This window comes from Sphaeramia orbicularis, chromosome 13 (assembly GCF_902148855.1).
Source record: "Sphaeramia orbicularis chromosome 13, fSphaOr1.1, whole genome shotgun sequence".
Taxonomy (NCBI): Eukaryota; Metazoa; Chordata; class Actinopteri; order Kurtiformes; family Apogonidae; genus Sphaeramia; species Sphaeramia orbicularis.
In genome coordinates, this window is record NC_043969.1 from 44,817,934 (window position 1) to 44,843,390 (window position 25,457).

The window sequence follows — 25,457 nt, forward strand, 5'->3', positions numbered from 1 at the left end:
AGTCAACACACACATCTACCAGAGCTGATGATGCATCACACAGACGTTAACGCCTCAGTCTGAGAGATCCACTATACAGACAAAAGTATGTGGACACGTTGAATTCAGGGGTTTCTTTTCTAACAGGGGTCTGGGACACAAAACAAGGTTATTATCGTAAACGGAAACTAACAAAATGACGAAAACTAGAATTGAAAAAAAAACATTTTCGTTAACTGAAATAAATAAAAACTATAACTAAAAGAAAAAACGATAACTAACTGAAACTGTATTGTGTGCTTACAAAACTAACGAAAACGTGTAAAAAATTAAGGATAAAATTCCCTTCGTTTTTGTCTTTGTCAATGTCGGATTGATATGAAATTGATTTATTTTGCTTTAGCAATTTTAGCTAGCGGCACCATATGACACTCCATCGTTTGTCATCACTTGTGGTTTAGAGTCGTCTTCTCGTCTCCACTCTCCCTGGAAACATGGAGACTAATGTTGGGAGAAAGCAGCAGAGTCCTGTCTGGGATTTATTTGAATACGACGGTGAAGATAAGAAAAGATATAAAGAAACTAAAACTAAGCATTTAGAAAATAACGAAAACTAATAAAAACTAGCAAACCTGCTCTAAAAACAAATTAAAAGTAACTGAATTAGAGAAAAAAAAGTCAAAACTAAATAAAACTAAACTATAATGAAAAATCCAAAACTATTAGAACCTTGATACAAAACAATAATGATAAATGACATAATATAGTTTTATATTGGGATAAATATCATTACATTGGTTAGTTTGGTTTAAATTGTTATCCTTGCTTGTTGTTACCACGCCCCCCAAAAGGGAGGCAAGGGGTATTATTTTTTTGGTTTGGTTTGTTTATTTGTTTGTTAACACTCTAGCAGCAAAACTATTGGTTGAATTCATACCAAATTTGGTTTATAGATTGCCAGTGACCCAGAATAGATGTGATTACATTTTGGGAACAATAGGACAAAGTTCACAGCTTTTATGAATTTAAAAAAAAAAAAAATCCCCTTTTACTTACAATGTGTGAAATTTCAAATGTTTGTAGCAGCAAAACTATAGCTTGAATTCATACCAAATTGGGGTTTATAAATTGCCAGTGACCCAGAATAGATGTGATTACATTTTGGGGAAAGTAGGTCAAAGTTCAAATTTTTTATGATTTTTTTTTTTTTTTTCTCCCATTTACTCATAATGGGCGAAATTTCAGATGTCTACAAAAACATAAATTTTGTTTCAATTTACTTCAAACTTGGCACATATATAGAAGCAATTGATATACTGACATCAGCACATGCATAAACATAATGACTGGATCGATGCCAAAATAAGCTACAATACGTGTAAGGGGCGGGGTTTGTTGTGTCTGGCACCACTTGTCTTTTTACCTAATTTTTTTCAAGTTTGATTTTGTATTTATTTATTTTTTTATCCACGACTATGATTTTAAATGTTCTACCTCTAAATTTCTAAGACATTTTTCATGCTCTGACTGTAAATAATAATTTTCTGCCACAACTAACCACCTACTTTCTTCACATCTCACTTAAAAAGAAAAATCTCCCATTAAACTTTAAGGAAATATTAATGTTTGTAAGATGTTCAGGCTGATTTGAGATAAAAACATTAATATTTCCTTAAAGTTTAGTGGGAGATTTTTCTTCCTGAGTGAGATGTGAAGAAAGTAGATGGTTAGTTGTGGTAGAAAATTATTATTTACAGTCAGAGCATGAAAAATATTTTACAAATTTAGAGATAGAACATTTAAAATCATTGTCATGGATTAAAAAAACAAACAAAAACAAAATCAGTGTTGAGAGAAATTAAGTAAAAACCATCTCTGAGACATTTTGGAAGCAAAGATGATAATTTAAACCAAACTAACCCTTGCAATGATATTTATCCCAATTTGTCATTATTGTTTGTATCCCAGACCCCTGTCAGAAAAGAAACACCTGAACCCAACGTGTCCCAATACTTTTGTCTATATAGTGTATGACTAGCGCAGTGGTGTAGCCATACTTAAGGCTGTAGTGTTTGATAGTTTTTTTTGGCATTAATGGGAAAAAATTCCATTATGATTCCAGAGGTGTGACATAAAACAAGACTCCTACCCCTTCTCTGGACTCTGTTTTCTGGATTTATCCTCCTGAGACCCAGGAACATAAAACTTTTGGCTTTTTCATATCTTAAAATCTATAATGTTGATTGTAAACAGCATAATGCAGCAGTTTTTGCCGATACATAGTGTTTTTATGGAATGTCCTTTTTTTTTTTTTTTTTTTTTAATAAAGCTGTGAAACTCTTGTCTCAGACAGAGGACAAAAATGCATTACTGGGTCTCAAGAGGCTAGAACATGGGTGTGAAACCTACAGCCTGTGGGCCAAGATCAGCCCACCGAAGGTTCCAGTCAGACCCGAGGGATGAATTTGAGAACTGCAAAAGTTACTCTGAAGATATTAAAGGAGTGATTTTATAATTATGCATTTTAAATCATGCCCCTGTGGTCTACACAAACTGTAAATGCAATGCTTGGGTCTGAATTCTTCATTAATTCAACCCTGTTTTTAAGTAACGACACGAGAAGCTGGTCCTTTAAATGCAAATGGCCCCGCCCCCTCCAGGTTGTTGATGATTTTGTCGTTTTCTGTCCCGTTCAGCCACTTGTGTTTGTTAATACAACCAACAACTGAACATTTTAGGTAATCGTCTCGAAGTTTGGACACATTTTTAGTTTTTTTTACAACCTCTGCTGCTGATAAACAATTATGTCGTACTCGGAGAGGTGTTCGTCGGAAGTCTTGACCTTATAGGGTGGGGAAGCAAAATTTACAATATTTTGAGGCAGGGATTGAAAGACAGTGTATGACCAATTAGTTTATTGAAAGTCATGAGAATTTATTTGCCACAAGAAAATGTACATAATAGAAAATGTTTTTATTCTATGTGTCCTCCTTCTTTCTCAATAACTGCCTTCACACGCTTCCTGAAACTTGCGCAAGTGTTCCTCAAATATTCAGGTGACAACTTCTCCCATTCTTCTTTAATAGTATCTTTAAGAAAGTTGACATTGCTGTGTGATGTTCTATTGGTAGCATGTTCTAAAACGCCCCAAATAGCAGAATCCAGAGGGTTTAGATCTGGGCTAGAAGGCGGCCATAAACATGATTCCCAAAAATTGCTAAAGTTGGATTTGTTGCTGTTGTCAACAAGTGTTTTGGTGTTCTTGTGTAAGATTTTACCTTCAAATCATATTTTACTGCATTTCTAATGGCCTTGTTGTCTACCTCAAGTTCAATTGCCATTTTTCTCATGGATTTGGTTGGATCCTTTAGGATTTTGGATTTGAGAGCTTTAATAAAAGCTTTGGTACGTTTTTTGTTGCTTCCTCCACTTCCAGACTTTCTCCTAATAGTTTTGCTCATAGTCATTCTCTTCTTTCCATTATAAACAGTCTTTATGGACACTCCAACTATTTTTGAAATCTCCTTTGGTGTGACGAGTGCATTCAGCAAATCACACACTCTTTGACGTTTGCTTTCCTGATTACTCATATGGGCAAAAGTTTCTGAAAAGGTATGGATAATAGTGTTAGGTATGATTATGACATCAATATATGTTTGGTTTCAAAACAATTGACGTAGTGCCTGCTGAGAAAAACAGCTAAATGTTCAGTGTAAATTTTGCTTCCCCACCCTGTATATGTGCAAATATCGTGATGTAACTAGTTATAAACGTAACAAATTAAGAAGGAATTAAAACAGGTTGTAGAAATCCACTTAATTTTTGCCAGAATGAATATAAAGATAGTTTTGTAGCACCTGGAGGGTTCAAATTCAAACAGTATGAACTATTAGGGTCCAAATACACAAATAAATGAACCAAAGACATAAGAAATATGAGCCCTTTAAAGGTAAACAGTATCAGATTCTGAACTTCAAAATTGTAACAATATTCTTCCTGTTACTAAATGTTTTGTGCCTGTGTAGATCTGATCTGTAACGCACATGTATAAGTGATAAGTTGAGGCCTTATATTGTTACAATTTCACTCCCTTTTTAAGGAAATTTCCGTTTTTCAGGTTATTTACGTTGTTTTGTGAAAGGATAGTTTGTAAATGTAAACATATTCAGAATATAATATCACTGGTTTGCACTAAAACAGAGACATCTTTGGATTTGACGTTATTTCTGGGTTCTTTTGTTATTATTTTACTGGTTTGACCCACTTGAGATCAGATTGGGCTGAATGTGGAACCTGAACTAAAACTAGATCTAGAAAACTGAACTTATGATGCGAGGTTTTTGCTGTTTCAGACCAGTGACGTGCAGTGGGGTTCATGGCTGGGGAGGCACTGACTCTTTCAGAGCCAGATCTACAGATATATGGTGGCCTGAGAAACTGAATGGCCTGGGTATATGGGCTCTGCATCAAGTCAGCATAGGTAGACTGGCAGGAACTCAACAGGAAACCTTCAAAAAGAGCCATTTCAAACTAAAAATAAAAAAAGTTTATGGTCTTACCTTTATTTGTACATGAAATCCATGCGCCGATCCTGGTGAATTAAAGCGTATAAAAAAGAACGAAGAAGATTATAAGCGCATGAATCTGTGGACTCACAGGCGCCATCTATCATGAGGCAGGGGTACTGTTTGCCTCCCCAGTGACTTTTTCACTGCGGTTTTATGATTAATCTGCGAGCCTAAACACATTACAGAAATACATTCCATATGTTATGCAGATTATGGAAGGATAGAGCATATAATCAGAGTGTTTGAAAGCATTTTAACTGCGATATACAGAGGGACAGCGACACAATATTTTCATCAGGTACCAGCAGAGTTCATGAGGGGAGGAGACAGTTCTCCTGGAGGCACAGCACAGCGCTGCCTCACAGCGCATCTCCTCCCTGTATTTGAACGGAGCATGCGGAAATTCTGCTATTCTAACTGACAAAAAAAAAAAATAATAATAATAATAATAATATTGGATTGGAACGGAAAATGAGTTTATAGGACATACCAGCTGACAACTATCAACATTTATTATATTTTATAGTTAACTTTTTTTCTTTTCAAGATTGACAAGGGAGGCTCTGTCTCCCCTGCCTCCTCTGACTGCACGTCACTGTTTCAGACACATAAGAGGTTAAATACATGATTGACAGCTGTAATGACCAATCACTGTTCATATTAAGTCAGATCCAGCTGATTTCATCTGTAGTGGTGTCAGGTCAGGTTTGTGCGTCTTTACACCGACGCCCTGTCCACATTAATACACATATTTTACTAAACAGGTATTTTCCTCTGTTTTGTTTTTTAAGAAATTATGTCCATATGACTTTCATTTTCCAAAATATCTCTAAAACATGACTCCAAATGTGTCCATAGTCTCAGACAGACCATAGCAGTTGTCAAACCTGCGGGTAATAGTGGACGTAGCAGACGCTTTAATCTGTCATGAAGGTGAAACAGCAACAAAGTGGGTTGTAATGAATGTCCCATCTTCCTTTGTTTTGTCGGCTGAAAGTCAAAATTCCGACTCTGGTGGGACTTGAACCCACAACCTTTGAATCCCTCCTACTTTTCCTAGAAGTCCAATGCGCTGTCCATTGCGCCACAGAGCCTCTTAATAGTAAATGCAGCAGACAGAATAACATCAACACTTTTTTTTCTTTTTGTTGAGAAAAGTGACAAAATATCTCCAACATTTCCACTCATACAGATAGTAGCTATTAGAGCCCTTTTCGTATTTCTTCTTTTATACGTACAAAAGTGTAAAAAAAAAACAACAACTAACATATGAAGTGGGTGCTTACAGTTTTGGTATTTCTCGCTTAAAAACAATCATAGCGTTACAGTACCTCTGGGTTCTTTAAACATTACACATGTTTATGCAGAAAAACCGAAAATGAAGAATAAATACAGGGAGATTATAAAAAAGAGGACATTCTTAGAGGATTGCCAGAGGATACAAACTTGATACATTTGTCCCAAATATAAAATTTATCCCTCTGGATTCTAATGGAGTAAGTCAATTTTTCCATTTTGAATATTTGTAAGGTGATCTCGTACCAGTCTTCTATTGTTGGTGGAGTTGGGTTTAACCACCGTTGTGTAATAGATTTCTTGCTGGCTTCTTAAAGCGGCTGTAATACATTCTACGTGTCTGATGTCCTGATCAACCGAACAAAACCTGACTAAATATCTCAACACGAATCTGTCTTCAAACGTGTCCAGAGTCTGGTGCTGTCCATAGATGTCGTCCAGCCTGTGGACACTGTGGATAATACTGGACGTAGCAGACACAGAGGCTTTAATCTGTCATGAAAGTGTAGTTCAGTTGTAAACTTGTGTTACTTTAATCCAGTGGTTCCCAACCTTTTTTTGGCTCGTGACCCCATTTTAACATCACAAATTTCTGGCGACCCCAGACATTCAAAACGGAGACTTTTTTTTTTTTTTTTTGCTAAAATTAATTTGTTTTTGATCATGTAATAGTTTGCTATACTATGTTACAAATAAAAGTTAATTTTAGACGACATTTAGGCTATATAATGTATATTATTCTGGACAGAGGCAGTAAATCCAGGTGTAGATTACTGCACAAAGAGAGAATTTGATTTTCCTTGGTCAGGATATGTACAGTCAGTCCAGCTGTGATTTACAAGGCTGACAATTAATACTGAACAAACAAGAACTCAAACTATGAATTATGAAAGAGCTGCAGCATCTGAAACTGACCACAATGAACATTTGAAAGATAAACAGAACCACAGTGCTGCAGTTTCAGACTCACAGTTTGTCATGTCTGTTATGGATTGGGATTGTCTCTGTCAACTCACCAGATATTTTTTATTGAATAGTTTTTTATTTTTTATTTTTATCAATCACTAGAAATTTCAGGTGACCCCATTTGAATTCCGGGTGACCCCAAATGGCGTCCCGACCCCAAGGTTGAAAAACACTGGTTTATGAAGGTGTAGTTCATTTGTAAACTTGTGTTACTTTAACCCTTAATAGTTCACTCCCAGAAACACTCTGAAATTCAACGTTTCGACCTTTTAGTTTTAGTTTAGGTTAGTTTATTTCAGACACAGACATAATACAAAACATGAAACAAAAAAAACAAAAAAATATAAAAATAATAATAAATAATACACAAATAAAAAAAACAAACAATAGAAAAATAATAATAATAATGATAAACAATACACAAAAAAATCAAATAATGGAAAAAAAAAGAACACCTTAGTGTGTTATTGAAGGACATAAGAAGACTTTATTACTTTTGTAAAATTTTTCAAAATGTTTTATTTTTACATAGAAAATCAAGGTCAGTGAAATTACCATATTTGGTTCCTTACCCATAATTGGCAAAAAACCTTAAAACAAATTAATTAATTAAAAAAAAAAAAAAAAAAAAGATATCCAAGAAGTAAATATAAAAAATACAAGAAAAACACATGTAAGATGAAAGGAACATGTATTTTGAACATCACTTTTAGAACACTCCAACAACCTAATTGCTGAATATCCACATGACCTCTTTGAACATCATTCCTTACATTAGTACCATTACTTCATGGTACCAAACAAAGCAGGTCCACTCACTGTTCATGCAGAGGTGGACCTTACAGACCCTGGAGACCACATTGGACCTGAGATTGTTGCCTCACTGTCCTCACTGGAACTGTTGACTCTCACTGTTTTGTAATGCATGTGGAAGTTACCAAAAAAAACTCACATGCCCAACAAAGTGTTGGTTGTGGTTTTTGAAGTGTATTCTTTACATGATGCGGATTTGTCCATGACGCTGGTCTGGTCTGATCCAGTCCCAGGGGTATCGGTGTTGACCTCCATCTACTGCAGGTCATACACTCGTTTGTACACCTGGATTTGATGTTTTAACCCTTTCATGCACACTGGTCACTACAGTGGACAGCTGTTCAAAAGTGTTCTCTTGTATATTCATGGATTTTGTTGTTTTAGTTCCATATCAGCCAACACAGTGGACACTTATGCATCATCCCATACACTGCAATTCATACCATTACTGTAACTTTGCTGGTCTAGATAAACCTGATCTGCAGTAAGATGTTTGAGAGTAAAAAAAACCTGCTAATTGTTATTAGACTGTAATTAACAGTTGTTGTTTTTTTTTGCATTTTATCTCCATGCAGGTATGTTAAAATGTGAGAAAACATCAGATTAGCAGCATTAAAAATGTTTTTATTTCATAGTTTTCACACAGTTTATCAGTAAATACATGTTTCTTTGGTTCTAAAACTAAATGCATGGTGTCCAGCTGAGTGGACATTTTTGTAACTCCATAAAAATAGGCTAACAAAAATCAACAGAATTATTATTTTTATTCCTAAAGAGGGATAAAAACACTCAGGAAAAAAATCGTGATTAAGGTTCTCATTACCTCCGCCAAGGAGGTTATGTTTTTGCCAGGGTTTGTTTGTCTGTTTGTCTGTCCGTTAGTGTGCAACATAACTCAAAAAGTTATGGACAGATTTTGATGAAATTTTCAGGGTTTGTTGGAAATGGGATAAGGAAGAAATGATTAACTTTTGGGGGTTATCCGGAAGAAATCCTGGATTCTGGATCACTTTGAAATTTTCGTTAACATTGTGGTAAATGGGGCCAAAATTTTTGTTTCCCAATATCTCGCTTAATTATTGACCAAAACTCATGAAATTTAACTCAGGAATTGACAATGGAGTCCTCTATCACATTTCAAAGGCTGATCCGGATCTGATCCAGAAGGCGGATTTTATCTCAATTTATATAAAAAATGGGGGTGCCCTTACTTTTTGGCCTACTGTGCCTTTAATATTAAAGGTAGAAATTTCTGACAAGCGCCATCGTGTAGCTCAGTCAGTTCCACATCGGGAGTATGCCACCGGATTTCATATAGCTTTAATATTTAAGGAGCTAGATCCAGAAGAAAACCGCCATTACGAGAAATGTGATTTTCGTGAATAACTACTGAACTAATAAGGATATAATTATGAATCCAGTTGCTAATGGTATGTTTTCATGGTCAAGGAATCTTAAAATATAGGCGAAATAAATATGGGACTAATATTTATGGTGGAAATCACAATATGGGGGAATTGTGCAAATCTCATGCAGTTTGACTCAGGGATTTACAATGGGGTGTTCTATCAAATGGCAAAGACTGATCCGGATCTTTCAAAAAGTTATGGACAGATTTGGATGAAAATTTCAGGAAATATTGATACTGGCACAAGGAACAAATGATTAAATTTTGGTGGTGAATGGGGGGGGGGGGGGGGGGGCACTGATCTGCCTTGGCAGAGGTCTGCGCTCTCAGAGTGCTTTTCTAGTTATTCATGCATGAAAGGGTTAAAGTGCAGCTCAGTATGATGTTTTGTCTTTACTGCAGTCGAACCCTGTTTTTCTGAGACTGAGCCTTGGTGTGGTCGTGTGTGCAAAAGGGCGTCGTTGCTCAACGTGCTCATACGGCAACGTCATGATGGAACACGAGGAAGAATCATGAACCAAGTGCACAACTCTGCTAAAATGCAAATGCCTGAACATGTTTTTAACCAGTGAAAAGATCGTCCCATTGTTTAGACCAGTGTTGAGTCTGTACAGAAACTGGTTTGGTTCAGATTATACCTGAGTTGATGCATCGTCATTCATGAGTCCACCGTGTGTCTGCAGTAATATTACACTGCAAAAATCTAAATCTTACCAAGTGTATTTTTCTCATTTATACTCAAAATATCCCATTACACTTAAAATCAGACATAATCACCTCAAGAGTAACTTTTCAGTGAGATATAAGAACTGATTTTTAGACAATAGATCTGGAAAATCTTATGTCAAGAAATCTTACCAAGATAATTTTCACTTGTTCCATTGGCAGATTTTTTTTTTTTGCATAATTCAAGATTTTTGTGGTTAATTCAAGCAACAAAAATCTGCAAATGGACCAAGTGAAAATGATCTTGTACTGTGGACTAGACTGGTTTCCTCTTAAACTAAAAAGCCCAAATTTGATTACACTCAGTTGTCAAACATATGGTCCACGGGCCAAAACCGGGGCAGCAAAGGATCCAATCCAGCCCATGGGATGAATATATGAAATGCAAAACTTACACTGAATATATTAACAGTCATTGGTGTTAAAATCCTTTTAGTTCAGGTTCCACATACAGACCAATTCGATCTCAAGTGGATTAGACCAGTAATATTATCATAACCGATAAATAATGACAATGCTTAATTTTTACCTCCGCCAAGGAGGTTATGTTTTTGCCAGGGTTTGTTTGTCTGTCTGTTTGTTTGTCTGTCCGTTAGTGTGCAACATAACTCAAAAAGTTATGGACAGATTTTGATGAAATTTTCAGGGTTTGTTGGAAATGGGATAAGGAAGAAATGATTAACTTTTGGGGGTGATCCGGAAGAAATCCTGGATTCTGGATCACTTTGAAATTTTCGTTAACATTGTGGTAAACGGGGCCAAAATTTTTGTTTCCCAATATCTCGCTTAATTATTGACCAAAACTCATGAAATTTAACTCAGGAATTGACAATGGGGTCCTCTATCACATTTCAAAGGCTGATCCGGATCTGATCCAGAAGGCAGATTTTATTTTAAAAAATAAATGTAGGATTTGTATCACCGATTATGTGGGGAATTTTTGCGCTTGGCGGAGGTCTGCGCTCTCCAAGTGATTTTCTAGTTGTCTATGTTTTAGTGTAAAAAAAAAAAAAAAAAAAAAAAAGTACAATTACGTGAAAATATTTACATTTACAAACTATCCTTTCAGAAAAAAATGTGAAAAACCTGAACAAATATGAACAACCTGAAATGTCTTCAAAGAACTCAGTGTAATTTTGACAGTATTCTGTCTGTTACCACATGTTTTGTGTATTTCTAGATCCACTGTGATCTGTAAGTTGTAATGTACATGTATAAATGATAAACTGAGGCATCATATTGTTAAAATTGAACTTATTTTTCAGGTGTTTCATGTCATTCACATTTTTAAGGAAACTTTGTAGGTGTAAGCATTTCTATCATGTAGCCTAACTTTATTTAACCCATAAAGACCCAAACAGGAACCGACGGCCAAAACCACCTACTGATCTAAAATATTTAATACCTGTTGGTCCACTAATCCTATCAATACATGTAAATAATTGGCGTAAAATGCAGTTTTTCGTCTTTTCACGGTCATCAGATATGACCTATTTGGACATTCAGAGGCTCCGTAGTTACCATGGAAACACCATCATCTTCTACGACATTAATTCACCAGTAAAACCCATGGAGTTGGATCAATGACAGCGGATGGAGACACTTGGTTTATGTTCAGTTAATGAGAGATTTTGCTGAAAAAGTCACTTTTTTCAGTTTTCTCAGTTTTTAATATAATAACCCTCAACCTTTAAATCTGATCTTTTATGAACATCTACATGATCAGTGAATTAAATATAGGAAAATACCTGATGTTCACTGAAAAAACGCAAAATACAGAGGATAATATCATAATAAATGGTGATAAATCACTTAAGAAAAGCTAAATATAGAGAAAAAAAATATTTTGGAACTGCCATAAAATTAGCGCTGGATCTTTCTGGGTTAAATTGAACTTTTTTCACTGTTATTATTTTACTGGTGCGGTCCAGTTGAGGTCATACTGGGCTGAATGTGGCCCCGGAACTAAAATGAGTTTGACACCCCTGGATTAAACAAACACTGATTCTACTGAACAATCGCTACTTTTTTTTTTTTTTTTGCCGCCATAGTAGTGGAAGGACGGGGGGATTCATTTGTTTCTAAAGTTTTAATCTGGAACCATTTGATGCCACTAAATGTCACACACTGAACCTTAATGCATTTGATTCTTTACTGTTTTAGTCATAGTCACATTTAGCCATAGTTGATAATGTCTTGAAAACTAAACTTGAATAATACTTGAACATTTTGACACAAACTATAATAAACTGAACTGCATTCTTAAAAGCAATGACTGTTTCATATTTTGTTAGAATAATGTATCACATGTAAGTTGTGAGTTTGAACAATTTACAGCATAGTTTGAACTATTTTTTTCAGAGTAGCTGAATTAAACTCCACCATATTTCACATTACAGTTGTTATCCTGTAGTTCAGCATCATCCTGTGTAAAATAATCTGTAGTTTTTCAAAGCTACACCAGAGAAACTCCCTTATTTATGCAGTTTGGCAGTGAAATTTACCCCCCAAAGTGCTTTGTTTTGACATTAGGATGATATGTTGCCATGGCAGAAATTTGCAACAGCGAACACAAATGCAAAGAGACTCTAAAAACATCCTCCACAAACATGCGGCCCGGGGGCTAAAACCGGCCCGCGGGACGAATTTGCAAAGTGCAAATTAGGGCATCAAACTCAAAAATAATATCATAATAACCTAGAAATAATGACAACACCAATTTTTTCTCTTTGATTTAGTGCAAAAAACATTAAATTATGAAAATGTTTATGTTAACAAACTATCCTTTAACAATAAAATATGAATACCCTGAACAAATACGAACAACCTGAAATGTCTAAAGGAAATTAAGTGCAATTTTAACAATATTCTGCCTGTTACTAAATGTTTTGTGTCTTTGTAGATCTGATCTGTAATGCATATGTATGAATGATAAGTCGAGGCATAATATTGATAAAATTGTACTTATATTTCTCTACAAATTTCATTTTCTTCAGGTTATTCACATCCTTTTTTTTTTGATAGTTTGTAAATATAAATATTGGCTTAATTTAATGTTATTTTTTGCACTAAAACCATTTGTAGTTGTCATTATTTACTGGCTGTCATGCTATTATTGTACTGGTCTGGCCCACTTCAGATTAAATTGGGCCGAATGTGGGCCCCGGTAGAAAATGAGTTTGACACCCTTGCTCTACAACAAACAAATGGATTTCAAGTCCATATTAAATCAGTTTACCAGTCAGTCTTTGTTTAGTTTTTAACATGTTTGATGGATATATTCATCAAATATTTACAAACTGCTAAAATAATGCGTTAGATTTCCATTTCCTTGAAACTCATTTCCTGAAAATAACATGAATTGTGTTTTAAATAGGGCTGTTAAATGATAAAAATTTTTAATCAGATTAATCACAGGATTGCTGTGGATTAGTTTTGATTAATCACGATTAAATATCTTTTTTTTTTTAAGCGTCTTTGAGTACCTAGAAAAGTGCTATATAAAACCAATGTATTATTATTATTATTATTATTTAATCTATATTAATCGCGTTTTATTTTCCATGAGCAAACAGAATCAAGAAAAAAGGGAATATATATATATATATATATATATATATATATATATATATATATATATATATATATGCACTTAACGTGTTTATCACAAACTGGGCGACACGTTAGCCAAAGTGCTAGCAGAATCCCTGAGTAACGTATGCTTTGCGTTAATGTGGTATTTTCAGATGGAAATGCTTCGGTGAAAAGAAAACTCCTTCCTGCAGAGTGTGTATAATACTTTGTTGGTTGACTGTTCCGTCTTGGTTTTTTTTTTTGTCCTCATATTTCCATCCAGAGGATCAACGTGCAGTTTTGTGTCTTCCATCTTTATGGGTTGGTTCTACTGCCTGTCACTACTGCATCAACAGCCGGATAACATCCCATTTTTAATTAGCGTGTTATCTGTATGCATTATAAGCTTTCCACATGTATGTTCACGCTGCATAAAATAACACACGATTAGTGGTTAAGTTTAGGCTTAGGGTTAGCGGTTACGGATATGTAAACTGGAGATCTTGGTGTTGAATAACACGTGAAAGGATGAAAATGCATATGTATAGCACGCCAAATGCCAAAACTGGCATCACATACAATGCGATTTCATGAGCTCAGTCTGTTCCATTTGCACATGTGTGATGCTAACTCTATTTGGACAAACCGCTCAAACTGCGCTGTTAGAGACGTTCAGAGTCATTCTGTGCTGCAGATAGGTTAATTGTGTTAAAATTATAATCAGATTAATCATGATGAAGGATTAATCTGCATTAATTTTGACAGCCCTAGAAAACTGCAAATCATAGCATTGTGTTTTTATTTCTGCAGCAGCTGTTTTTGCAGTTTGACACCAACACTGCAAAAATTTAAATCTTACCAAGTGTATTTTTCTCATTTCTAGTCCAAATATCTCATCCCACTTAAAATCAGACATAATCACCTAAAGAGTAACTTTTCAGTGAGATATAAGAACTGATTTTTAGACAATAGATCTGGAAAATCTTATTTCAAGAAATCTAACCAAGATAATTTTCACTTGTTCCATTGGCAGATTTTTTTTTTTTTGCTCGAATTAAGCAAAAAACAAACTTGAATTAAGCAAAAAAAAAAAAAAAAAAAAAAATCTTGAATTAAACAAAGAAAATCTGCCAATGGAACAAGTGAAAATTTTCTTGGTATGATTTCTTGACATAAGATTTTCCAGATCTATTGTCTAAAAATCAGTTCATATTTCTCACTGAAAAGTTACTCTTTCTGTGATTTTGTCATATTACCTCTGCCATTGAACAGCAGGAGTTACGTTTTCATGTGGGTTTGTCTGTTTTTTTTACTGTTAGCAAGATAACTCAAAAAGTAATGGAAGGATTTTGATGAAATTTTCAGGAAATGTTGATAGTGGCACAAGAAACAAATGATTAAACTTTGGTGGTGATGGGGGGGCAGGACCAATCTGCCTTGGCGGAGGTCTGTGCTCTCCAAGTGCTTTTCTAGTTTGTTACCTCCGCCAAGTGTAACAGTGGAGGTTATGTTTTCATCTGGGTTTGTTTGTCTGTCAGCAAGATAACTCAAAAGTAATGGAAGGATTTTGATGAAATTTTCAGGAAATGTTGATACTGGCACAAGGAACAAATGATTAAATTTTGGTGATGATGGGGGGGGGTTGATGAAATTTCCTTTTCTAGTTTTAAGTATGATGAGATGGGACGGGGGTGGGGGGTGGATTTTGTTGTTTGTTCGTCTGTCTGTTAGCAAGAGAACTCAAAAAGTAATGGCTTGATTTTGATGAAATTTTCAGGAAATGTTGATACTGGCACAAGGAAGAAATGATTAAATTTTGGCAGTGATGGGGGAGGGGGGGTGGGGGGGACTGACCGGCCTTGGCGGAGGTCTGCGGTCTCCAAGTGCTTTTCTAGTTTGTTTGTTTGCAAGATAACTCAAAAGGTTATGGACGGATTTTCATTAAATTTTTAGGAAATGTTGATACTGGCACAAGGAACAAATGATTAAATTTGGTGGTGATCGGGGGGGTGAGGGGGGTGTTGATGAAATGTTCTTTTCTAGTTTTAAGTGTGATGAGATGGGACGGGGGTGGGGGGTGGATTTTGTTGTTTGTTCGTCTGTCTGTTAGCAAGAGAACTCAAGAAGTTATGGCTTGATTTTGATGAAATTTTCAGGAAATTTTGATACTGGCACAAGGAACAAATGATTAAATTTTGGCTGTGATGGGGGGTGGGGTGGGGGTGAGGGGACTGACCTGCCTTGGTGGAGGTCTGCGGTCTCCAAGTGCTTTTCTAGTTTGTTTGTTTGTTTGTTAGCAAGATAACTCAAAAAGTAATGGAAGGATTTTGATGAAAGTTTCAGTAAATGTTGATACTGGCACAAGGAACAAGTGATTAAATTTTGGCAGTGATGGGGGTGGGGGGGGACTGACTGGCCTTGGCGAAGGTCTGCGCTCTTTGAGTACTTTTCTAGTTTGTTTGTTTGTTTGTTAGCAAGATAACTCAAAAGGTTAAGGATGGATTTTGATGAAATTTTCAGGAAATGTTGATACTGGCACAAGGAACAAATGATTAAATTTTGGTGATGATCGGGGGGGGGGGGGGGGGGGGGGGGGGGGGTTGATGAAATTTCCTTTTCTAGTTTTAAGTATGATGAGATGGGACGGGGGTGGGGGGGTGGATTTTGTTGTTTGTTCGTCTGTCTGTTAGCAAGAGAACTCAAAAAGTTATGGCTTGATTTTGATGAAATTTTCAGGCAATGCTGATACTGGCCCAAGGAAGAAATGATTAAATTTTGTTTTGGCAGTGATGGGGAGGGGGGGTGGGGGGGATTGACCGGCCTTGGCGGAGGTCTGCGGTCTCCAAGTGCTTTTCTAGTTTGTTTGTTTGTTTGCAAGATAACTCAAAAGGTTATGGACGGATTTTCATTAAATTTTTAGGAAATGTTGATACTGGCACAAGGAACAAATGATTCAATTTGGTGGTGATCGGGGGGGTGAGGGGGGTGTTGATGAAATGTTCTTTTCTAGTTTTAAGTGTGATGAGATGGGACGGGGGTGGGGGGTGGATTTTGTTGTTTGTTCGTCTGTCTGTTAGCAAGAGAACTCAAGAAGTTATGGCTTGATTTTGATGAAATTTTCAGGAAATTTTGATACTGGCACAAGGAACAAATGATTAAATTTTGGCGGTGATGGGGGGTGGGGTGGGGGTGAGGGGACTGACCTGCCTTGGTGGAGGTCTGCGGACTCCAAGTGCTTTTCTAGTTTGTTTGTTTGTTTGTTAGCAAGATAACTCAAAAAGTAATGGAAGGATTTTGATGAAAGTTTCAGTAAATGTTGATACTGGCACAAGGAACAAGTGATTAAATTTTGGCAGTGATGGGGATGGGGGGGGACTGACCGGCCTTGGCGGAGGTCTGCGCTCTTCGAGTACTTTTCTAGTTTGTTTGTTTGTTTGTTAGCAAGATAACTCAAAAGGTTAAGGACGGATTTTGATGAAATTTTCAGGAAATGTTGATACTGGCACAAGGAACAAATGATTAAATTTGGTGGTGATCAGGGGGGTGGGGGGGGGGTGTTGATGAACTTTCCCTTTCTAGTTTTACGTGTGATGAGATATTTGGACTAGAAATGTGAAAAATACACTGGGTAAGACTTGGATTTTTGCAGTGTGGTGGTTGGTCGTCTTGGAATCCCACCCTGATGGACTGTACTTCTAAAACAGTTTTGATGACTCACTGTTTTCCACACAGTAGCTCCACAGAACCAGGCCAAGAACACTCCTCCTGTGAGATCACCAGTCCTTCTATCAGGAAGAAGAAGCTGTTTCTCTTTAAATCAGGTCGGTCTCAGAGACTGGACTGGAGCACAGGGGAGGCTTTGTTTTCCACCGCAGCACAAACTGGGAGAAAGGGATTGTTTTGAAACCATGGCAGACCAAACACAGGGATTTTCCTTCTCCACCCAGCTGATGCTGCGCCTTCGAAGTCCTTCCCCGGAATACCAAAGAACCAGTTTGACCATTCTGAACAGACATGCAAAGTAGACACAAACGCACACAGACACACACACTCACAGGCAGTCGACGCCTCACCCATGCTCACATGTTAAAACAACACCCCACCCCTGCCGCTCTCTGCACCGCCAGCTGCTTCTGCTTAGGCCTGCGGTGACCAGGAGGAGGAGGAGGAGGCCGGCCGGAGTCATGGAGAGGCAGCTGGAGCTCGGTGCCCTGGGTCTGGCCTTCACCGGGTGGCTTTGCGCCGTCCTGACACGCTGCCTGGCCCTGTGGAAAGTGATTGGCACCGTGGGGAACGCCACCGCCACCCTGCCTGCCTACTGGGACGGGGTGTGGTTGGAATGGGATCACTGGGATTTAAACCACGACGGGAGCCTCCACTGCTCCTTCTACCGCTCCCTCATGTCACTTTCTGGAAGTTTCCGTACGTGGAGGGCCCTCATCGTGGCGGCCATCGGCGCTGGAGCTTTCGCCGTGGTGATCGCCTCGGTGGGGGCCATGTGGTTCCCCCACCGAGGTCAGATCAAAGTGTTTTCTGGTGCTCTCTTTGTTTTGTCTGCGCTCCTGCTGCTGGTTCCCACAGCCTGGACGTGCCATCACACCAGTCAGCCACTGGAGGGGGCTGAGCTGCTGAGGAGGGACTGGGGACCGGCGCTCTACCTCGGGTGGATCTCCTTCGGTTTGATGTTGGTCGGAGGGGTGTTTCTCACCACCAGATGCCCGACGGTTGAGAGGCAGGGGCACGCGGCGGCGGACGAGGGCAGGGAGGAAGAGGCGGACCACCCTCTGAGCACCATCAACAGGACTACGTTCACCCAGAGCCAGTACGACCGCAGATCAGGAGCCGTCTGAGGTGGACTGGGCTCAAGTATCTGAAACTGTGTGAGTGATGGAATCTTTCAGATGTGGTGGTTTGAACAGTAGAGGTGGAAGTCTAGTTGCACATGTTGAAGCACAAGCATGGTGGTTTGATTGACAGGGGGGAGGGTCAAACTGTGGACTTTACTTTTGTATCTTGGTTTGTTGTGTGTTTTTTATTTCTAGAACTGGGGTCTGCAACCTATGGCTCCTGGGCCAAATGTGGCTCTTTAGCATATTTGTTTGGTTCCCTGTGGTTTTGTCAAAAAAACATAAGGAACATGTTGAAATTAACTGAATGAATGCATATTTTTTTAACATTGCTGTAGGCCTAAATCTGTTCTTACATTGTCCAACGACAAAAATATGCATACACTTTGGTTGAAATAATGACAAAATCTGTGTTTTAATCAAATCAACTAAGGTGTATATCAATGCTATATTTCTTTGATGAGATATTTGGACTAGAAATGAAAAAAATACACTTGGGAAGATTAAAATTTTTTTCCAGTGTGCATCTATCGTAATAACCTACACACTGATTCCTGTGTAGATGACTGTTTTTTTTTCTCTCTTTTCCTTTGCCTTTCTTCTGCTGCAGTGTACAACATTAGCTAGCATTGTGGCTAACATTAGCCTGTTAGCTAACACTGTGGCTAACATTAGCCTGTTAGCTAACACTGTGGCTGACATTAGCCTGTTAGCTAGCATTGTGGCTGACATTAGCTTGTTAGCTAACACTGTGGCTGACATTAGCCTGTTAGCTAACACTGTGGCTGACATTAGCCTGTTAGCTAGCATTGTGGCTGACATTAGCTTGTTAGCTAACACTGTGGCTGACATTAGCCTGTTAGCTAACACTGTGGCTGACATTAGCCTGTTAGCTAGCATTGTGGCTGACATTAGCTTGTTAGCTAACACTGTGGCTGACATTAGCCTATTAGCTAACACTGTGGCTAACATTAGCCTGTTAGCTAACACTGTGGCTGACATTAGCCTGTTAGCTAGCATTGTGGCTAACATTGGCCTGTTAGCTAACACTGTGGCTAACATTAGCCTGTTAGCTAACACTGTGGCTGACATTAGCCTGTTAGCTAACACTGTGGCTAACATTAGCCTGTTAGCTAACATCATCAAATGACTGTCTTCCAGCACAAAACAGACTTCAGTACAAACTTAATGGAGAGCCTGAATGTAAACAGGTTTATATTGAGCCTTTAAATATGGAACATTTATTTATATGCAAAACTATTATAAAAACCATTAAAAGTTCAAATGGTGGAAAATGAATGACAAAATATGACATTCCTGTTGGTTTGATCCCATTTTATTCAGGTGAATGGACACAATTATGCAAAACAATTGCTGTAAGGCATTTAAGTAATAACAATGACATTCCTCTTATACTTTGTCTTATGTGTTAAATGTGAATTATCCCCAACTTTACAATCACCTACAAACGCAGGTGTGTGAGAGTGGCAAAATGTTTACATCGAATATAACTTATTCTGCACAAAAAGATGCTGAGAACTGCAGATAATTCATATTTGTTTATAAAACCTATTTATTCATTTATATCCTGTTGAATTTTGCTGTTCCTTGGGTTTTCCTCAAGTTGCTCTTTTGGATTTTCGCACTGAAATGACAGAAAATGTTTAAGTTTAAAGGTACAATATGTAATATTCATGCCTGCTCATGACGCTTGTGTTGTGCTGTGAATTTTTTTGGTGACTGCATTTCCAGCTAATGTTGCTGATGGAAAAAAAAAAAAAAAGCTGAGGTGAGGCGTTTAGGTGATCAGGACCATAAACAAAGTCATATTTTTACATTTTTGCAGCAAGTTTGACTCTAATCCTAAACATCAGAGTAGAAGATGTTAGCATGAGTGTAGACTCTAAACCAGGGGTGTCAAACTCATTTTAGTTCAGGGCCACATTCAGTCAAATTTGATCTGAAGTGGGCCAGACCAGTGAAATAATAACATAATAATATATAAATAATGTCAACTCCAAACTTTCCTCTGTTTTAGAGCGAAAAAAGTAAAATTATGCAATGAAAATGTTTGCATCTATGAACTATCCTTTAAAACAATGTGAATAACATGAACAAACTGAAATTTCTTAAGAAAACTAAGTGCAATTTTAACACTATTATATCTTAGTTTATCATTTGCACATGTAAATTACAACTTACAGATCACAGTGGATCAGCAAATACATAAAACATTTACTAACAGGCAGAATAGTGGTAAAATTGGACTTCAGATGTTTCAAAATATTCATATTTGTTCAGGTTATACACATTTTTGTGAAATGACAGTTTGTTTTAGTGTAAATACAGTAAAATGACATGAAAATGTTTACATTTACAAAGAGAAAAAATATGAGTTGGGATTATTTATAGGTTATTATGATCGTATTTTACTGATCTGACCCACTTGAGATTAAATTGGTCTGTATGTGGAACCTGAACTAAAATGATTAATATTTTCAGTGTAATTTTTGCATTTCACAGATTCATCCCAGGGGCCAGACTGGACCCTTTGGCGGGCCAGATTTGGCCCCCGGGCCACATGTTTGAGATCTCTGCTCTAAACAGTCAGGGAAGGAAGTCATTTCTGCAAGTAACTCCCGATCTGTGTACGTACTATAAAGTGAAACATAATTAATGACTGTAAATTTCTCCATGTTACACATTGTACCTTTAAAACCTTTACTAGTTCGTACATTTTTCCGTTATTCATTCCTAGTGTTATGTGAGAAAATAATTACCAAATAGTTTCTTTTAGTTGTTTAATTCAGTTTAGAGAGCTGATTTTTGCAGTCAGACCCTCTGGACCTTGTTGTTTTTGTGGCCTTTTAATAAAACTTTTTCAAATGAGTATTGTGTATTTATGTATTTGCATGTTTTATTATGTCTATTACTTAATATTTACTGATACATTAAAATATATGGATGTGTTTAGGAATCCTAGGTTTAAATTTAGACAATATTTACAAAAGTCAGCTGGTTCAATGTGTTTATATGAAGAATGAACTATATTTTATTATGTGCAGCTATTTTTCCATCATCACCTGAATTGTTTGACACATACACGCTGATTTGATTTAGTTAAAATAATACAATAAGGCAGCAAAATGGATTACTTTGCTTTTGTATGATCTGTAAATTAAGGAGAGGAGAAGATGCAGTTCCATATTTATTCATAAAAATAACAAAATAATAATGCATGGAACTGGGAGGTGTGCACAGAACTGCTGCTGGTTCAGAAAAAACTTAATAAATAACTGAATACAGGCCATCTGAAACATTTACTGACCTGCTATTTCCAGTTTAAACTGTATTATCAAACTGTTCCCAACAAGGATTAAGTAATATTCAGTCAAATTCTTAAAATATCCTGAGGTGGGGGGATAGGAATGACTGATTTAGCTTCAATCCCGTCTTAAATTGCTTCTATAATGGAAAATTGCTGTTTATATGTTAGTACTTCGACACAGATGTAGTAGTTTCACAACATTTTTCTATTACTCCATATGTTAGTACTTCATCCCAGTGTTATAGAACCACTACACCTATGTTTGAGTACTAACATATGGAGTAATATAAATGTTAATGCAGGGTTTATGTGCCACAGCGGTGTGAGTTAGTGAAGGTTAAGTTCAGAGTCCTGACTTCATCAGGCCACTATAGCTTCTCGTCTCCTTCCTCCACGTCCTTCAGATTGAGGACTTCCAGAGAACCTCGGCCTTTGGTCTCACATCGGATCAGCTCGTCGATCTCCCTGAAGCAGCCGGGGTCGACCAGACACACCTGGGTACGGGAGGAACGAAGGGAGGCAGGAGAAAATAGAAGTGTTGGGTTAAAATGAAAGAGAAGTGAAACAGCAGAAAAAAGACTGAAGTTTAAGAACATGCATCTGATGTGTGACTGAAACGAGTAAACCCAGACCAAACACTGAGGGTCCAAACCAGACACACAGCAGGTTCTTCAAATAATTACACAAATATATAACTGATGTGGTATGAATGAATTTACAATTACAGGGTGCTTGTTCTTTATTTTTATTGCTCTTTAGAGTCTGGTTTTGACCGGCTCCATATGTAAAGTATCATGAGATAATGTTTGTTTTGATTTGGCGCTAAATAAAAAAAAAAAAAAATTGATTTGATATCCAAATAAAAATTCCAGACTTTTTCAAAAGTGCAATTTTCTTCCCCAGACTAGACTGTTTTGGTTGAGACTGGACCTGAAAAGTTCATTTTAATAAATATATGAATAAATAAATGCATATTTTGTTTAATTTAATTTATCTGAAAGCCTGTCATCCTTTAGACAGATTACAGCACAAACTAATTCAACTCTGCAACTTTATCATTATTATTATTATTATTATTGCTATTTTTTTGTCACTTTAACCACTTTAACAAACTTGTTTGTATTTTTATTTCTTTATTTTTCTATTGTAGTGATGCATTCTGTCTTGCACTACTGTACACACTTGAATTTCCCGCTTGGGGGAACCAATAAAGTATATCTTATCTTAACAAATTCACATTCAGTACTGTCAAAAATACAGCTGACCTCAGAGTATTAGTAACCCTCGCAGATCACACAGCAGCACATACCCTCATTTGCCACATGTTCAGGTCCTCTATGCCTCAGTTTTCAACATACTAACATTCCTACAGCATCATTTCACACTGTACAGAGAGATTTGTTTAACTTCAACTCAAGACAAATATTCCTGGACTTCAAAACTCTGGCTGAAAAGACACTGGCAGTTCTGTTTCCCAGTTTAGCAAAAGAAAACAGTCATCAAACTAAAAATAAATACCCTGAGAAGTTGTCTGTCCTTGGTAAAGATGCAATACTTAATGACAGTCACTATATTGTGCTGTTTTGTAATACTATATCGTCTGTATTTAACCCGGGCAGACACAGTTTCTTCTCCAAAGATGAAAAATTAGAAATGCGTCAAATATTGGTTTCATTTTAAGCAGTGAATCTATCATATAATGTCATCTGTATTGAGTACTGAGTCGGACCTCTAACCAACGCTGCATTTGTTGATGTACCATTTCAATAACCTCCGTACCATTTCCAGCTCCTCGTCAAAGTCCTCACTTTCCACAACCTGCAGCAGTGGCTTGAGCTTCTCCTTCAGCTTCTTGGCTTCTTTGGCTGGAAGCACCAGCCTCAGCCTCATGTGGGCTCTCTGGATCTCCATAGTCTCCTTCAGCTGCCGGATCACTTCCAGAGCCTGTAAACGGCACGAGTCAGGACAGAATCAAAGGTACTAATTAGCTTTTTGCGTAAATAAAGAAGCTCATCTGTGGCCTAAAACATGGTTGCAAGTTCAACATATTAGGTTTAGAATGTTTATTGTAATGAAAATTTAATCCACTGGTGATCAGTGGCAACCTTTAAGGTGGAGTTTTTTCTATCAGGTACTCATTGCAATGTATATTTGCATGTCACACCACCTGAATGTCTCCTGAACAATCAGCTCTTATGATATCCTGTACTTTTTCAGACAAAACTGTCCCATCACTTAGAACAAATGTTAATGTCAGGTCTGAACAGGGCATTTGATAACCAAACTGCCTTCTCACCTGCTGCTTTGTGCTTTTGTTGGCCTTAACAGAGTAGTGGATGTCCTTCATGGCCCGTTCAATCAGACTGACAGTGTACGGCCTCTTGGTTTCAGGGTTGACACACTTTTCAGCAACAATAGTGGCAATGTCCCTGAACATTGTCTCCAGCTGACTCTGCCTTTCTTTGTCTGACACTTGAAGCTCGCCTTTAGCCAAGATCTAGACGTAAACGCAGATGAAAACAGCAAAGTCATAAAGGGGTGATTATTTTTAAACAGTATCAACAATAGGAAACAGTATGTATGTATGTATGTACACTCACAGTCAATGAAAAATTTGAGACCATATTTTTCCGACATAATTGTTATTTTGAAACCCTAAACGGGAACTTTTTCCATATGAATAGTTTGTTTAGGATATTGGCATACAGAAACAAAAATCTAAAGTTTCAAGAGTAATTTCAAAACAAAAGACTTAACAAAAGAAAACTGCACCTGCCAAACACAAAGTCACAACAGTAGCGGTCCTGGTCAGGAGTTGTCACTCTCTCTCGCCCTGGATGCGGTCTATGGTCGACAGAGCCTGTGGTGTTGTGGCGTTCAACCAGGTTTCTGATTGTTGGTTGGGAACAGCCCATACATAGGCCTGGCTATATCACTGTAACTCAAACCGGCCTCCACCATACCCAGTGCCCGGAGACGTTGTTCATGTGATAGACTTGGCATGATGCTGTTCATTGGACTAACAGTGGTGGCCTTTTATGGGCCTTTATATAAGCCTTCAAAACCAATCCTCAAATTGTGCAGATCCCCACTGAGTATTGTTCAATGTGTATTTGGTCCACTTTTGCAAAGAGACCAACCCATGTGCAATGAATCGTGACAACAAGACAGCTCATCATTATCTCAACTACCCGAGCACTAAGTCATCAATAAATCCACAATGAATAATTACAACCCCCCCCTACAAGTAGAAATATGCATACATTTCTACCTCAAAGTTTCTATTGACTGACAGTATATGTATGTATGTATGTATGTATGTAGGGAGACTTCAAATACAGTTTATCACCTGTTTACAGATTTCTGTTAGATCATCTGTACCAAAAGCTTTGGACAAATCATCCCTCTTCGCCACTTGACCTTTGGATACGTTTACAAAAACAGAATGTGTCTGTAAAACTTCATCCAGATCCTTCTCCCTGGAACAAAAACACAACATTCAGACATTTAGAAAAGCTAACACTTAGCAGGAAAAGTAAACAGGAAAACAACACAGGTAATAAACGGTACAATATGTTCTTTAGTTCTATATTTCCATCATATAAATAGTGATGATGGTGACATTTAATGTTACTCACACTCCTGATCTCCAGCTCATAACTTTATTCTTGTAGCAGGCGATTTCAAACCTCTTCCCTCCTTTTTTCATCCTCACCACCGCCACATTTGTCAGTCGTATTTGGTTTGTTGGCGTAAATATAGACATGATTATGCCTATATATAAAGAAATATAATTAAAAAGAATAAGCGAAAGGCGAAAATATGCTGTCAGAAGGTAGCCTCGTCTATGTGCGTCAGTTCCGTGCCTAATATGTGTCCTATAAGAAACATCGATGCTAAACAATAGTTCCGCTTACCCTTCTTCTGTATGTTCCGCTTTGCAGTCAGTAAGT

General features: G+C 37.3%; 2 protein-coding genes and 1 non-coding gene across 3 annotated transcripts; 1 reads left to right on the forward strand and 2 right to left on the reverse strand.

The window, feature by feature from the left end:
- Positions 1–5,553: 5,553 nt before the first annotated feature.
- trnar-ucu (transfer RNA arginine (anticodon UCU)) lies at positions 5,554–5,641 on the reverse strand. Its single transcript is given in 2 exon segments — positions 5,554–5,589; positions 5,605–5,641. It is a non-coding gene; the product is annotated as a tRNA-Arg (tRNA).
- Positions 5,642–17,038: 11,397 nt separating this feature from the next.
- Positions 17,039–19,978, forward strand: LOC115431544 (claudin-3-like). Its single transcript, XM_030151968.1, has one exon. The coding sequence runs from the start codon at positions 17,514–17,516 to the stop codon at positions 18,177–18,179; it is 666 nt and encodes a 221-aa protein (XP_030007828.1). The 5' UTR covers positions 17,039–17,513; the 3' UTR covers positions 18,180–19,978.
- A 1,393-nt stretch (positions 19,979–21,371) lies between these two features.
- Positions 21,372–25,367, reverse strand: sbds (SBDS ribosome maturation factor). Its single transcript, XM_030151966.1, has 5 exons — positions 25,143–25,367; positions 24,854–24,983; positions 23,801–24,001; positions 23,284–23,448; positions 21,372–21,998 (listed from the first exon to the last, which is right to left on the reverse strand). The coding sequence occupies exons 1-5, from the start codon at positions 25,268–25,270 to the stop codon at positions 21,873–21,875; spliced, it is 750 nt and encodes a 249-aa protein (XP_030007826.1). The 5' UTR covers positions 25,271–25,367; the 3' UTR covers positions 21,372–21,872.
- Between the last annotated feature and the right edge of the window lie 90 nt (positions 25,368–25,457).